Source organism: Ruditapes philippinarum, unplaced genomic scaffold (assembly GCF_026571515.1).
Source record: "Ruditapes philippinarum isolate M1 unplaced genomic scaffold, ASM2657151v2 ctg1534_1_1_1_1, whole genome shotgun sequence".
Classification (NCBI taxonomy): domain Eukaryota; kingdom Metazoa; phylum Mollusca; class Bivalvia; order Venerida; family Veneridae; genus Ruditapes; species Ruditapes philippinarum.
In genome coordinates, this window is record NW_026858892.1 from 45,438 (window position 1) to 60,983 (window position 15,546).

Below are 15,546 nucleotides of genomic sequence, written 5' to 3' on the forward strand. Positions count from 1 at the left end.
GTCGGCATAGTATATTTTTAGACATGGCGTACACAGCTTGTTGATTTGCAACAGAGCGTTAAGAATATTGAAATTTCTGCAATATTGTATGACGCATTGGAAAACCAATGTCTGTTTGTTTGATGGGCTAGCAGACAGACGTATGTTTGGCCTAACGAAAGGTTTGTTAACTTATTTGTTTTCCATATTAAAATAAATTATAGTTTAATTGGCATTTGAACGGTTGAGAAATTCAATACATTTGCTCTAATTAAAGAACATTTGCGTAGTTTCGTTTTTAGTTCCGATATTTTACGGCAGGCAGCCATGTATGATTTTTTCTTATTTGACTGATAATCAAATTTTGTTCGGTAGATTAATAATTATTATTTAAGTGCGCTACATTGGTCATATAATGATAATTTTGTTTCGTTAATTCGACTTTGTTCTGTTCAAAAATGCTTGCAAATAATTTTGACAACAATTAAGCAGTGATGCGTTAAAATTTCACTACTAAGTATTATTAATAACCCGTAAAATATATTAATATATTATATGTTTATATATAATGTATTGGTTTTTCAGATGTCGACGCAATATTCACATCTGCTTCAAACCTATATCGCACGACTTGAGGAACACGCAAAACCTGTAGCAAATGATAAACGATATATGAGTTATGTTAAGTATATCAATGCATTTCTCAGCTGTTTTTGTAAAGAAAGAGTTTATTTGGTCGGAAGTACCGGGGAAGGACTCAAACTAAGACGCTCCAAAAATGATGGAGACGCAGATTTTCTCATGTGTTCCGGAAGATTAGAAATCCCTATAGAAAACATCGAGGAACGGCCAGATTTACGATGTTACGTGAAGATACGAGCAGACAATCTCAGGCGAGACATTTGCGGAGAGTTGATTGATGGTTATCTCTCAGCAGATATGCTGAGGGAACTACGACCAGAACTTTTCACTTTTCTGAGAGCAATATTTTCAGAGGTAACCACAAATCTTGACACCATTCCTGGTAGGGAAAGTAGAGTCACTACGGTTGGAGTGCCAATGAAGGTAGGGCTTGGGAGAACAGAATTTCGAAATTTAGTAATTGAGGGCGACATTTTACAGACGAAGAGATCAAATAAACGCCTTAAAGTTGATAGGGACACTAAAGTTGCTACTAAATTAAAAGAACGATGGCGTAACGTACAAATACATGAAGGTGATATGAAAATATTTCAAAGAATTTTGAAGATATTTAGATTCGCAAAGGTGCCAGGTAGCAAAGGGGAAAAGTTCGGACAAATAAACAAATTTGCGGACGATTTAGATTCCGTAATGAAGAGAATACCTCTGGAACAGGAACCAACTCCTGGATGTATAAATGAGTCAACCAGTGATGAAGCTGAAGAAGAAACCGATGTAGCCCCAAATCCTGAAAAGATAAAAGCTACTTACTCTGACATGTCAACGAAAGATTTTGTTCCAGCTCTAAGAATCAAAGGCGATACAAAATTGGCTTGTCTTGTTGAATGGAGAAAGAGAGTAGAAAAAGCAAATTGGCCTCCTGGAGATGTTGCACAAAAAATCTTCAATACTGATGTCTACTTAGTTGCCAGAGATGCACCTTTGAAAGCAGACCATGGCAGAGATTTTTGCTATTCCTTCAATTTAGCAGAATTGAAACTTGCGGAGTGCTTGTCCCAAACGCAACGTCGAGTCTACTTTATTCTGAAGTCGTATTTGAGCGGGCGTTTGCAGAAACTGCATGAGGGCCTGGGTATAAACGAAATGAAATTCAAAACATACTATCTGAAGACCATCTTCTTTTGGGTTTGTGAACGGGAGGATCCATCCATATGGAGAGAACAAAATATCATCACAGCAGTGAAGAAGGTACTCCATTTTATAATGCAGTGTCTCCAGGAAAAAAAGCTTTCCCATTATTTTGTAAACAGCAACTTGTTCGCAGACCTAGAGGATTTTGAATGTGATGTTCTACAGGACTGTATCCAACAAATACTATGTGAGGCAATAGACAGCATTGGTGACTTTGAATTTGTCAAGAAAAATGACAGTAGCAGGGGGGAAATTTTGTTGGACGTAGATCAAGTACAATGTCTTTCTGAACTGAAGGAGGATGGTGGAAGGTTGAAACATTTGGACACACTTGAAGATGCGCTGATCGATATGCAAAGAGGTTTTAATGAAAGTCCAAGAGATGTAAACGGGAAAATACCGATAAAAGAAGCAGTCGATAAGGTTTTTGATGTATTTATAGAAGAAGAGAGGCAAAAACAAATATCCGACGGGACATCACAAATTTCGCTTGGAGGAACAGGAGGTAGAAATTTGACCCAGGCTATACCAGGCGTGAACGTGTCTCAGACTGCCGCGATTGCTGGTATACTTAACAACTTTGTGACTGAAACCCAGCCGATTAACAGTCGTGAGTCGAATCCAAGAATGGACCTATTACTTGGTATTGGTTCGATGTTTCGAGGTGGTCCAGAAATCATAGCCTCTCTTGGTGGACAAGATGGTGTAAGAAACGTTCTTCAACAAACAGCGGATCAAAGTGTTGACCCTGTTCTTGAGTTGAAAAGAGTTGCAGGCAAATATTTGTCATGCAGTGATGAAGAAGAAGAAACACTTGCGAAAGAACTTGCACAGAAAGTTGCTGGTTACTTCCTTGGAAGACAAGAATGAGAACTTTTGGAACATTACATTGTTGATGCGAAAAATATTTTCATTGCACAAACTTTTCGTTATATATCGTTTAAGATATATATCTTTATTTTATTTTTGCTGTATGAAGATATATTTGGACATGTAAGATAATCTGATGTACCGATTATTATAGACAGCATGTATGAATCAACTGAAACTTCTAATATATGTACCTAAGGCTTAATAAAAGATTTCATTTATAGTATTTGTATTACTATTACTTCCCTTTTTTGTAATCTAATTTTACAAATTTATGTATGCGTGGTACATATTCTCAATAAAATGTATATTCAGGGTTTAATTAATAACCATATTGTGTGTAACCATGATCATACATATTTTATGATTATTTTGTACACACATATGTATTGCTGTAGTGCTAGGATAGACTAAGACAACACAAATTAATACATGCACCCATTGAATATTACCTTTTGCTGAAAATATTGTATGAAAGCCTTCTATAAGTGACTTTATCACATAAACCGAGGCGCAGGAGTGTAATAAAGCCATTTAATAAAAACGGTATTACACTAGACGATATTACACTAGTGTAATAACACTTTGACGTCACGTCATTTGCGCTATAAAGCGCGCCAATTTTAGCGTTACACTATAGGCGCGTCAAAGAAAAATAACTCTTGATAACAGTTTACCGTTCTTATTTTATATATGTGATAAATAGAATATTATATTCGTGTAGATTCAATTCTAAATTTATTGAACTCGTTGAATAAAACAATATTATGCTCGCCAGAGGCTCGCATATGATTTTATTCAATTTGTTCAATAAATTTAGTATTGAACCTACACTCATTCAATATCATCTATGTTGTATGACACCATCACACCAATATGAGAAATAACAGATTAATTAAAGTATTCACAATGGACCTTGAATTAGTTTTCACAATGGACCTTGAATTTGTTTTAAGACATTTCTTCAGTATTGTTGGTAGAAGAAAAAAAATTAAAAAAGGAAATCCCCAGAGTTCATCGAAAAAAAAACTTGATTAGAGACAATCGCAGTTTCGGCTTGATTTGTTGTTGTTTTTTTTCACAGAGAGACAACAAATAATGCAGCATCTCTTATTCTCACTGCCCCCGCTACCCACGCCCCCACGCATATTTTAGTATTAGCATATGATTACGAATGGCAAGTTAGATAAAGCAAATAAGCATATGACGTCATTTTTATTTTCAAGAATATATTTACACAGTAATTTTAGAAATTCAATCAACAACTAGTTTTGGTTGTTTTTTATTCGCAAAACAAAACACAAAAAAACAAAAAAACAACAACAACACAAAAACAACAACAACAAATCTCCAATGCACGTAGTTTAGATTCCCCTTTTAATTTGAAAGACATTTGAAAATTTATTGTTACCTTTTTTTCAATTATACGAAGTATAAAACAATTCACATTCACTCCAAAAGATATTTTTTATGCTTCTTTCAATGAGTAAATCTTCAGAAAGGGACATAACTCGGAGAAATTTTCAATCATTTCGCATAAACAACTTTAAAATATAATATGATGAATATTTCAGCAAAGTTTGCACCATGATGAGGAATAAAGGAACAAAATCAAATATTGAATCAAATAAAGCGTTGATTGTCGCATTTTCGGGTTATTTTCATTTTGAAAATGACCTAAAAAGAGTAGAAAAAAACTCGATTTCAGGGGCAGAAATTAAAAACGAAGGATGGTGGCTCCTCAACTGTTTTTGTGTTTTTGTTTCAAATACGATTATCTCTAAAAGTGCAAAGTTAAAGACAGTTATATGATCTATTTAAAAAAATTCTTCTTTGCCTTTATCAAGTAATCCTATTCGAATAAGCGAAAGCGCGTTCACCTGAGCCTTTCATATTCAGGTAAAACAACAACAACAACAACAAGCAACAACGAAGAGTTAAAAGGAAATAAATGCACGATCGCCAGACACAAAGCTGAAAACTCACCAATGATGTTGACATATATGATAAATGCGATTATTCCAAATTCAAAACAATACAGATATTTTGTATTACTTTATTCAGATCACCTAGTGGTATTGAAGTAGAATGATGGCCTTGTGTTCGGGTCTCAGACGGGATACTTTTTTTATTTTTTCTTATTTTATTTTTGCATCACACAAATCAATACAGGCGTATGTTTATTGAAATATCCAATTTACGTTTTGGCTTCTTATTAATTTGTAAACTTATTTTTATAACACTTGTCTATTTTGGTTATATACCGGCGTGTGCCAACTTTTACTATAATTCAGTGGTGTAAACTTTTCAGATACAATACTTCATCTAAACTAAGAACTAACCAGTTTTACTTCGGCCGAGTATCTTTCTTTAAAGATACTTGTTTTTTTTTTAAATATTTTAAATATTTTTTAAAGATGTTGATTCATATGTATGTGTCAGATCATTTTGGGCACAACGTTTTTACATTTTATGATAATAATGTGTGTGACTTAGTGTGTTTTTTTCTCTTCATTTTGTTGAGTATTATCAGTATTATGTTTCTATTTTTAGACTACATTCTTTTATTTCCTCCAATTATGAAGAGCAGAACATACAATATATACAAAAATACAACATGTACAATAATTTCTTAACACTAATAAATTAGCTTATCAACAAGAGATATTATACAAAAAAAATACAGTGAATATTACAATATTGCAAGCATATGTATATATAGTGTTATGTAAAGTTTCCAAGTTTATTCATAAAGAAAACCAGTCTTGTCCGAAAACGAAAAAAAGACAAGAAATGGACGATGCATATTACCAACGGCACAAAATTACTTTTGCTATAAGTCATTGACACTCATATTCTTTAAGATACCAAACAGTCATGTCGAAATAATAAAAAAATATGTTAATGACCAATGCCTTAGGATGCATTTGATATGATAATAAGATAGTAGCAAGTTTGTTTTACATGCATGAGACAGAAAATTTTGTTATAAATATGACCAAGAGTATATCAAAATAAAATTGGATCATTTAAGTTTTGTTTCTAACGACAAGGTATTATAAATACATACATGTATATAAATACATACATGTATAATCAGAGCAAGAGTATATATTTACATAATCACTTATAATTTCATTATAATAAGCAGGTCTGTCATATCATGTATGAACAGGCATAATGTACATGTAAGTACTTATGTAGTGATAGAAAATGTTCAACAACAGTATTAACAAAAACAGTATGTTGTTAAGTAACACCCCCAGATACACACACCATCAAGCCTATTTGTGTTGTTTTTTCTAGCGGAACATAAAACTACTATTACATAAAAGACATATATGAGCAAAATTAATAAACGATTGTATTGAAATATCTAAAGTAAAAACCAAAAAGATAACATAATATGTATACAGAATTTCTAAACAAACTGGTATACAACATGTACATACTATGAATTATCATTTTGGCCTACAGCAGCGTTCTCTAATCTCGAGGATGTACATTAACCTTACTCCGTATCTTACCATGTATACAAAGTGACATTGTGAAGGCAGGAAGTATATATGATACAAAGATTAAAGTACGGATGATTCATAAATAAAACTTATTAACATAAAACTTTATTATATAAAGTATATAATCTATGTCCACAGACTCATATAACAGTTTAATTCCAATGGCACATAAAACATATAAAATCATGTATGACAGACAGCACTTTGGATAGATTAAAGGTTTGTTACATTGTTTGTTTTTTTAAATAAGTTTAAAGTTAAATTTTCTTACAATGTTAAGAATACGTCTGTTGTGAGTAATGTGTTATTTGATGGCAAGTATGTAGTATAGACCTATAATATGGATCCGTTAAGGATAAACACAGTCCTAAATGTAATGGATTGAATACTGTACGACAATCTGAAAGTTTTTTATTGGTGGATTCATCTCGGTCATATTCATGTGCAGACGGGTGGATTCATCTCGATCATATTCATGTGCAGGCGGGTGGATTCATCTAGACCATACTCATGTGTAGAAGGGTGGATTCATCTAAATTCATAATCATGTAAAAAAGGGTGGATTCATCTTGACAGTATTTATGTGCAAAAGAGTGGATTCATCTAGGCCATATTCATGTGCAGAAGAGTAGATTCATCTAGGTCATATTCATGTGCAGAAGAGTGGATTCATCTAGGTCATATTCATGTGCAGAATAGTGGATTTGTCTAGGCCATATTCATGTGCAGAAAATCATATGTGCTTAAAAAGTTACTATTTTATCACCGTTTATGTGTTCCTAAAATAAAATAAGCTGACAAATATCACTTACATGTCCAAAATACTGAACGTTAATAAAAAATGTTAATTCATATCGATACCTCAGATTATGCCGTGTTTTCTTTTAATATCGTTGTTTTATTCGTGTCTTAAATGACAGACATTGTAATTTCTTGGGTACTATGAAATATTTCTTACAACAGGCCCGTGTAAATTGTGTTAATATATAGATAGTTTACCTGTCATTCAGTTCAAAAGCGGCGTAATACAATGAAACTAGATACCATCCTAATGCATTACCATCGCTTTGAAGAGTATTCAAATAGGCTAGAATTATTGTTAACTGCATTCAAACTTAGGACCGTGGGTTCAAACCTCTGAAAGACCAACTTTTTTCTTTCTTTTTTCTTTCTTTTATAATTATTTATATATCACAAATATCAACAAATAGTTGAAGATTGCAGACTCAGCTTTATTGAATCTGTTCCCTGTTGAATTGTTCAACGTTTCGTATGTCCCCTAGCACCGGCTTTAAAAGTGGAATTCAATTCTTAACACAACATGTATTGGAATCAATGATCCCGAAGGACAAGATAATTATATCAGCACTGAGTTATAATTTTAATAAATTTAACCGTGAAAAAAATCTTTCTTATGGTTCTGTTGTATTGTTGAGTACCTAGCGTGTGTATGTTGGCAATGGAAGGTCAAGCGCCTAGGATTGACATTTTAAAATCAAAGTAGTTTAAAGTAGTATAATAGTCAGTCTCGCTGTACATTTAATCAAAGATGTTATATTTTCGATCCTTGGAGATCGTCCAGCACGACATTTTTGTTGTGTATACATGTTATGTGGTATTTTTAGTTTCTTCTATTTTGCATTTTTCATCTTAGGTGGTTCCAGTATTCCTACTTAAATACTGTATTTTTCATCCTTATGATATGTTGCCTGTTTTTTAAATTTGTCTTTTGACATCTCATCTCTGATATGCAGGCTTCATAACCTCAGATGACCTTTCAAAATTCTATTTTATTTAGTTTCGCCCATTGTTTTCTCGTTTAGGGCACACACATTGGTTTACTTTGGGACCATATGCCGCTTTTCATGAGAGTCGCATTGAAGGTTTTAAGATAACCGCCATATGAACACATCTGTGGATGGTTCTAAATTCAAAATTTCATTATTTTCGTGTTCAATGTTGAATTCTGCTTAAGCCGGTGCTAGGGACGTGGACGGTAACTTGCACATTCCAGTACCTTCAGACTCAATCAAACCGAGCCTGCAACATTGTCAATTTTGCCGTGTTGGGTTTTCTGTTGGGATTCCACGCCATCTAGCACCAGCTTAAGTAAGCTAATCTAATCAGGTTGACACCTCTGAATTCAAGTTTTTAAAAGTTACGCCATTTTTTGATTTCACTGTTTTGTTTGCTTTAAGAAAATTCAGTGACTGGGCACAAGACAAAGATTATGACACTCCATCTGCTGAGTTTTTTTCTGAACTCCGCTGGATGACCTTTTCACAGAGGGTTGTTTTTCAAAAAAGCTATAATGAATAATCAGGCGCCTTCCTATTTATTGAATAATTTCATTTTATCGTCAGATGTTCATACTAGCATTTTGCGTTCATCATCTGATTTTCAACTTTATACCCCTAGACCAAATTCTGAACAATTTCGTAAGTCTTTTGTTTATTCTGGATCTTGTACATGTATTTGGAACGGCCTTCCTGATTATATTAAGTCTGCTACATCTGTTAACCATTTTAAAACCTTATACTTGAGGTTTTATCACGCATTGATGTATACAAATTGATAATCTCCTGTATGTTTTTACATTTATGTATTTTAATAGTTTGAATATGTTAAATTTATATTGTTCCTTGTTGAGGGCCTCATGGAAGATTGATATGTTTGTTCAAATGAGTTCTCTCGTTAAATAAAGACTTTATTATTATTATTATTATTATTATTATTATTATTATTATTAATCAAAGGTTATTGATATCTGTTCTAAATCAAAATGTTTTGTTATATTTTTCTGGTCCTTTATGATCATTGAATCCAGCACTTTTAGGTGTTGAAAATTGATAACCGCTCTTGCCGGAGCTAGGGGTCATGAGAGGTATTGCACTTTTTCATTACCCTGTTTGTACAGACTCAATTAAATGAGCCGGGAAATCTCAGGTTATTTTGCTATTAATGCTTTCGACCAAGATTTTAATACTATTTGTGTACAATATTGACTTTTTAACCAGAGACAAATTTTTTTTGTAAATGATATGACACAGAAGTTATTCCTTTTTCTGCCTGTCCACGCCAACTGCTATCAAGAATATTGGTAGGGATACGAAGCGCATTCAGACAATTTTGTTCTAGTTAAGACTTCACATGTTTATTGAGCATAAACGTACTTAAAACGTGGTGACTATTTTCGGAAGGCGATATGGCCTTCAAATGCCGCCGTTTCGTATGGCATAGGCCGAACAACTACAATATACATGCATACCCGTAACAATATAGGTCCATGTCATTTTAGTGAATCAGAACCAAAACAAAATTGTTTACATCAATCAATTTCTTGCATGCCGTTTCATAAAAATGCTGTTAATACATAATTATTATAGTAATCACAAAACTTTATTTTTCAGATGGCGGCGCAAGTTTCACATCTGCTTCAAACCTATATCGCACGACTTGAGGAACACGCAAAACCTGTAGCAAATGATAAACGATATATGAGTTATGTTAAGTACATCAATGCATTTCTCAGCTGTTTTTGTAAAGAAAGAGTTTATTTGGTCGGAAGTACCGGGGAAGGGCTTAAGTTAAAACGCTCACAAAATTATGGAGATGCGGATTTCATCATGTGTTCCGGAAGGTTAGAAATCCCTATAGAAAACATCGAGGAGCGGCCAGATTTGCGATGTTACGTGAAGATACGAGCAGACAATCTCAGGCGAGACATTTGCGGGGAGTTGATTGATGGTTATCTCTCAGCAGATATGCTGAGGGAACTACGACCAGAACTTTTCACTTTTCTGAGAGCAATATTTTCAGAGGTAACCACAAATCTGGACACAATGCCTGGAACAATAAGTAGAGTAACGACAATTGGCCTACCAATGAAGGTAGGGCTTGGAGCCATAGAATTTCGAAATTTGGAAATTGACGGTGACATTTTAAATAAAAAGTGGTCAAATAAGCGCCTTAAAGTGGATAGGGATATGAGAGTCGTTTCGAAACTGAAGGAACGATGGCGTAACGTTCAATTAAATGCACAGGATATGAAAATAACCCATAGAATATTAAAAGTAATAAAGTTAGGAAAGGTGCCTGGAAGCAAAGGAGAAAACTTCGGAAATATAAATAAATTTGCAGACGATCTAGATTCGGTAATGAAGAGAATACCTCTGGAGCAGGAACAAGGACCTGACAATATAAATGTACCATCTGGTGATCACAGTAAAGAAATTTATGAAGACGTATCTACTATGGATGAGAAGATCAAAGCTACATATACAGCCATGGCAACGAGAGATTTTGTTCCAGCTCTAAGAATCATAGGCGACAGAAAATTGGCTTGTCTTGTTGAATGGAGAAAGAGAGTAGAAAAGGCAAATTGGCCTCCTGGAGATGTTGCACAGAAAATCTTCAATACTGATGTCTACTTAGTTGCCAGAGATGCACCTTTGAAAGCAGACCATAGCAGAGATTTTTGCTATTCCTTCAATTTAGCAGAATTAAAACTTGCGGAGTGTTTGTCCACAACGCAACGTCAAGTCTACTTGATTCTGAAGTCGTATTTGAGTGGACGATTGCAGAAACTGCATACAGGCTTGGGCAAGAGTGAAATGAAATTCAAAACATACTATCTGAAGACTTCATTCTTTTGGGTTTGTGAACGGGAGGATCCGTTCTTATGGGGGAAACAAAATGTCATAACAGCAGTGAAGAAGGTACTGCAGTTTATAATGCAGTGTCTTCAGCAAAAACGACTGCCTCATTATTTTGTGAACAGCAATTTGTTTGTAGAGCTAGATGATTTTGAATGTGATGTTCTACAGGACTGTATTCGACAAATACTTTGCGAGCCAATAGATAGCATTGGTGACTTTGAATTTATCAAGGACAATCATGGTAGTATGAGGGTAGAGATTTTGTTGGACGTAGATCAAGTACAGTGTCTATCTGAACTAAAGGAGGACGGTGGACGGATTAAACATTTGGACAATCTTGAAGATGCATTGATCGATATACATAGAGGTTTCAATGAAAGTCCACGAGATGTAAACGGAAATGTTCCGATAAAAGAAGCAGTCGATAAACTTTTTGAAGTATTCATTGAAGAAGATAGACAAAAACAAATATCCGACGGAATATCAAACATTTCTATTAGAGGTGCGGAAGATGGAAATTCGACACAGGCAATAGCAGGTGCACATGTGCCTCAAACTGCCGCAGTTGCTGGTTTACTTAACAATTTTATCACTGGAGGCAGAACTCTGCCGATGAACAGTCGTGAGTCAAATCAAAGAATGGACCTTTTACTTAGTATTGGTTCGATGTTTCGAGGTGGTCCAGAAATCATAGCCTCCCTTGGTGGACAAGATGGCGTAAGAAGTGTTCTTCAACAAACAGCGGATCGAAGTGTTGACCCTGTTCTTGAGTTAAAAATTGTTGTAGGTAAATATTTGTCATGCAGTGATGAAGAAGAAGAAACACTTGCGCAAGAAATCTTACACAAGGCAACTGCTTACTTCCTTGCAAGACAAGAATAAGCGCAATGTGAATCAAAGCAGAATTAATGAGAGAAATTTATTGATATAAATAGACTTGTCATTTAACTGTTTAAGTTTCTGGACATAAAGCGTTTTGCTGTCAGATGATTTGTGTACATCATAAATGTTACCATGTTTATTATTATTTTGTTTTGTTTTGCTACAAGGAAAGTCATGTATGCGCTTGTAATATTGTTTAAGAAATACCTCGAACAAATTTCCCGTTCAAAATTTAAAGATGTAGTTCTTACATATACATCGAAAGATGTTCATACACACAGTCGTAAACAAATTTACTTGATATGCGATATACAAGCTAATTAATACGTATGATACTTATGATTTTCTACGTATCAGTGGTATTGAGAAAATGAACCTGACTGGTTGTCATTGATTCTGGCTGTCGGGTACTAGTGTATTTATCAACTATTGTTTAAGCGACATACATTTTCTTTCACAAACTTCCCTACAATAAATGGATGAAACAACATTCAGTTCTTACTGTGACCTAGCCAGGCAGCAAAAATAGCGAAAGATTCATTTTAATAATTGATTTTATTTTGCATTCACTGCCTTGAATACAATGCTACATTTGTTTTCAAATAGGAAGGGAGATATCCGGCCAGTAAACGCTTCTGATAATCTACATCAACATATACTTCTTCAATGAAAAAAGGATAAACCAACAAAGGTATTTGCTTCAAAAGCTTTAAGTAAAACTTAACAAGGAACAAACTGGTTTTCAGTGTTTCAGAGCTATAAATTTACATATTGTCGCAATATCCATCATTATGTTAGCGAATTTATTTCTTTATATAACTAAGGTCCTTTATGGAAGTATTAAGAAAAGGGCCGGAAAAGCAAAAATTTCAAATAAAATGTAATACTATTAGAAATAGAAAATTTCTTGATTTAGCTCACCACTTTCACTGCGAAATGTTGCTTTGGAAAATAAAAAAGGCGAGTATATACATGTACATATAAATCATGAAAATCATTTACATTAAAAACAGAGTTCGATGGCAAAAGACCTCGGTTACTTTTTCTTTCGTGTTTTCAAATATGCACCTAGTAAATGGATGAGAATCAGAAATTTGAAGTTCTTCCTTTGTGGAGTTTCAGTTTAAAGGCCCATTATGCCTCAGAAACAAATAAATTTTTAGTTCTTTAAATTGGACAAAGACGAATTTTATTATGTTTAAATAAAGGTTTTAAAGCATAACATGCTTGTTGCCTACATAAAGTAGCTATATTTGTGAAATAACAAAGAAGTATTTTGACTTCCATACAAAATACTTATTCATTTTGTACTTATTGCTGAAAAGCAGCTAAAATGCAGCAAATGAAAAAGATGGTTCGAGTAATTGGAAAATGGGTAACTTTTTGGATACTATAAAAGTACACAAATTTAATATTTTTTGAGAAATAAAAATAAAAGCATTTCTATGGCATAATGGGCCTTTCATTATTCAAAAAGAAGCTCGATGTAAAAAAATGCACTTCATTAAACTTTTTTATTAAACCTAGTGGCAGTGGCACATATAGATTGAGATTGGGTAATCATAAAGTATTTATATCATATGTACTCTCATACTCTCATATGCCAATTAAGGTCACATATCCACATAATTTGGTCATTAAATCATTAATAGAATTCAACGAATTTGCCCCTTTGTTGTTGTTGTTAACTTTTATCTGCTGTATTTTTGTATTGTTTCATCATTTTATGTGAAGAATAGAATGCTTATTCAGCTAAAATGTGAGCATGATGTTGTTTCGTCATTCTTGAATTCTGTCACGAGTCCTTTATTTCTGTTTTTTATTTTAGTAATCTGATACTAACATTAACTTTAACTGGCAGTTAATCATAATCATTTCGTAAGAGGCTTTTTCCCGTCCTAGATTTTGAAATGGTATGATATTGAAGGAATTTAGTCAAAGTCTAAAAATAGCTAGATAGGTCACAATCTTTTTATCGATTTTTGTTACCACGTCACGAACAAGTTAAATATTTTACAGGTAAATATTCACGTGATGTTTACACCGACATGATCGCGTCAGTGCAACGTAGAGCATTCGACCTAGATTACCTGTAGCGGGTTTAAAGGAGAATATTTTATTGACTATACCCCCACTGCGGTTGTTATTCGCAATGTCATTAATACCGATATCTTTACCTGAATTCCGACGCGCTTTGTGAATACAAGGCATGTTATAATGACATAAACAAAATTTACTACAGTGCATAGAACAAGAGTTTCATTCAAGAATTCTATAGCTCGTATGTATTGAACATTAGGACGTATATATTGGTGTTTTAGAGTGACGTTTACAGAAGTGTTTTAAGAATAAAAGTGGTTTTTAAAAACTGAATTACCATATCTTATTGGAAATTCAGTGTTTCAGCAGGACATCAAGCGGTTTTGATAGTTGGTGATTTAAATGTACTAGTTTGTTACTCAGCTATATAGAGGTGAGTTTAACTACTACATATTTTGGTGTGGAAGGTATAATGGAATGTGAACTATGTGTGAAGCTCGAGGTAGGATTGTGTACGATACAAAGTGTGTTAATCAAAAAGTATGTTAATGTATTTCAGTATGATAAATGCTGTGTTGTATGGAATTGTTCGCATTATATGTGTGTGAATATACGTGGTAATACATGTATTAAGTTGTAGACCTAGATGTGGCGAGTCTTTAAAATAATAACTACACATGTACTTATTTCCGACGTTTTATTGCACGCACAAAATGATGGTAGATGTATGTCACATAGGCGTATATTAATTGTGTCTGTTTCTACTGATGTATGTATAACTATAGTCGATTTAATAAACTTTTTATGACTTAAACATGTATATGACTTAAACATGTATATTTGAGATTGTATCTGTGAAGAAATTGATACATAAATATTATACTTTATTAACGTTCAGCAATATGACGTAGGACGTAACGCGACAAGGTCACGTTAACTTTGATAAACCGTATGAATATGTATGTTGCTTCAACGTAACAATGTAAGAGAATAACTTAACCTTATTAACTCGTGTCAGCATGAATTCAATATAAAGAATACATAATATAGAAAGTGCTGACATGCACTAAATTTAAAGTGTCAAGTTATTTATAGCTGTTTAGTTTTTACATGTATGTGTTACTCTAAACCTAAACAGCTAAAACCTATATAGGTTTAGAGTCCTTAAAAAGGGAGTGGGCGGGAAGTGTGCCCAGGTATTGCACGGCTGCTATGCCTTTTTTTAAAAAAAAAAAAAAAAAGATTGGACCACGATCATTAAGCTGTTACGTATTTGAGTTTTATAGGACCTTACAGTGGGTTGGGAGTTTTGCAATATCAATGTCATTTGAGCGACAGTTTATGCTATTTTGACTTAGGGGATCAAATATTCGCAGACGAATAAACAAAAATAAGCCATGCATATTTATATCTGAAATTAAAAAAAAACTGATCTCTGACCGGAAGCATATTATTTAGCATACTGTTACTATAGTAACGGATCAGACGGTGTTCTGTAACTCATTTTCATTATTTCGTATCGCCAAAAATTACAGTATATAAACGAAATCACTGTATCAGGTCTTGCGAGTCTATACAATTCAATGTGTACAATGTATTTCGTTTATAAGCGCGAGTTACTTCCATTCACTGAATCTTACTTGGTAGCTTATATATTTTAACTTTAAATTTTCTTGCATAACAGGAAATAGACCTCATTATATACTGTGAAAATGAAAAAAAAAAACATGAAAAAAATCATTTTCGTCGACAGTTTCTTGAAATGT

General features: G+C 33.6%; 2 protein-coding genes across 2 annotated transcripts; both read left to right on the forward strand.

Annotated features, from left to right (window-relative positions):
- The first annotated feature begins 25 nt into the window (after window positions 1–25).
- Window positions 26–2,905, forward strand: LOC132754575 (uncharacterized). Its single transcript, XM_060745227.1, has 2 exons — window positions 26–161; window positions 565–2,905. The coding sequence occupies exon 2, from the start codon at window positions 565–567 to the stop codon at window positions 2,680–2,682; it is 2,118 nt and encodes a 705-aa protein (XP_060601210.1). The 5' UTR covers window positions 26–161; the 3' UTR covers window positions 2,683–2,905.
- Window positions 2,906–6,226: 3,321 nt separating this feature from the next.
- On the forward strand, window positions 6,227–11,877 carry LOC132754574 (uncharacterized). Its single transcript, XM_060745226.1, has 2 exons — window positions 6,227–6,419; window positions 9,611–11,877. The coding sequence occupies exons 1-2, from the start codon at window positions 6,390–6,392 to the stop codon at window positions 11,738–11,740; spliced, it is 2,160 nt and encodes a 719-aa protein (XP_060601209.1). The 5' UTR covers window positions 6,227–6,389; the 3' UTR covers window positions 11,741–11,877.
- Window positions 11,878–15,546: the final 3,669 nt, after the last annotated feature.

Excerpts from the sequence above, each read along its gene's own strand:
- LOC132754575 (XM_060745227.1), top strand. The coding sequence starts at position 565 with ATGTCGACGCAATATTCACATCTGCTTCAAACCTATATCGCACGACTT.
- LOC132754574 (XM_060745226.1), top strand. The coding sequence starts at position 6,390 with ATGACAGACAGCACTTTGGATAGATTAAAG. Across the intron at positions 6,420-9,610 it reads GCACTTTGGATAGATTAAAG|ATGGCGGCGCAAGTTTCACA; the intron begins GTTTGTTACATT and ends TTTATTTTTCAG.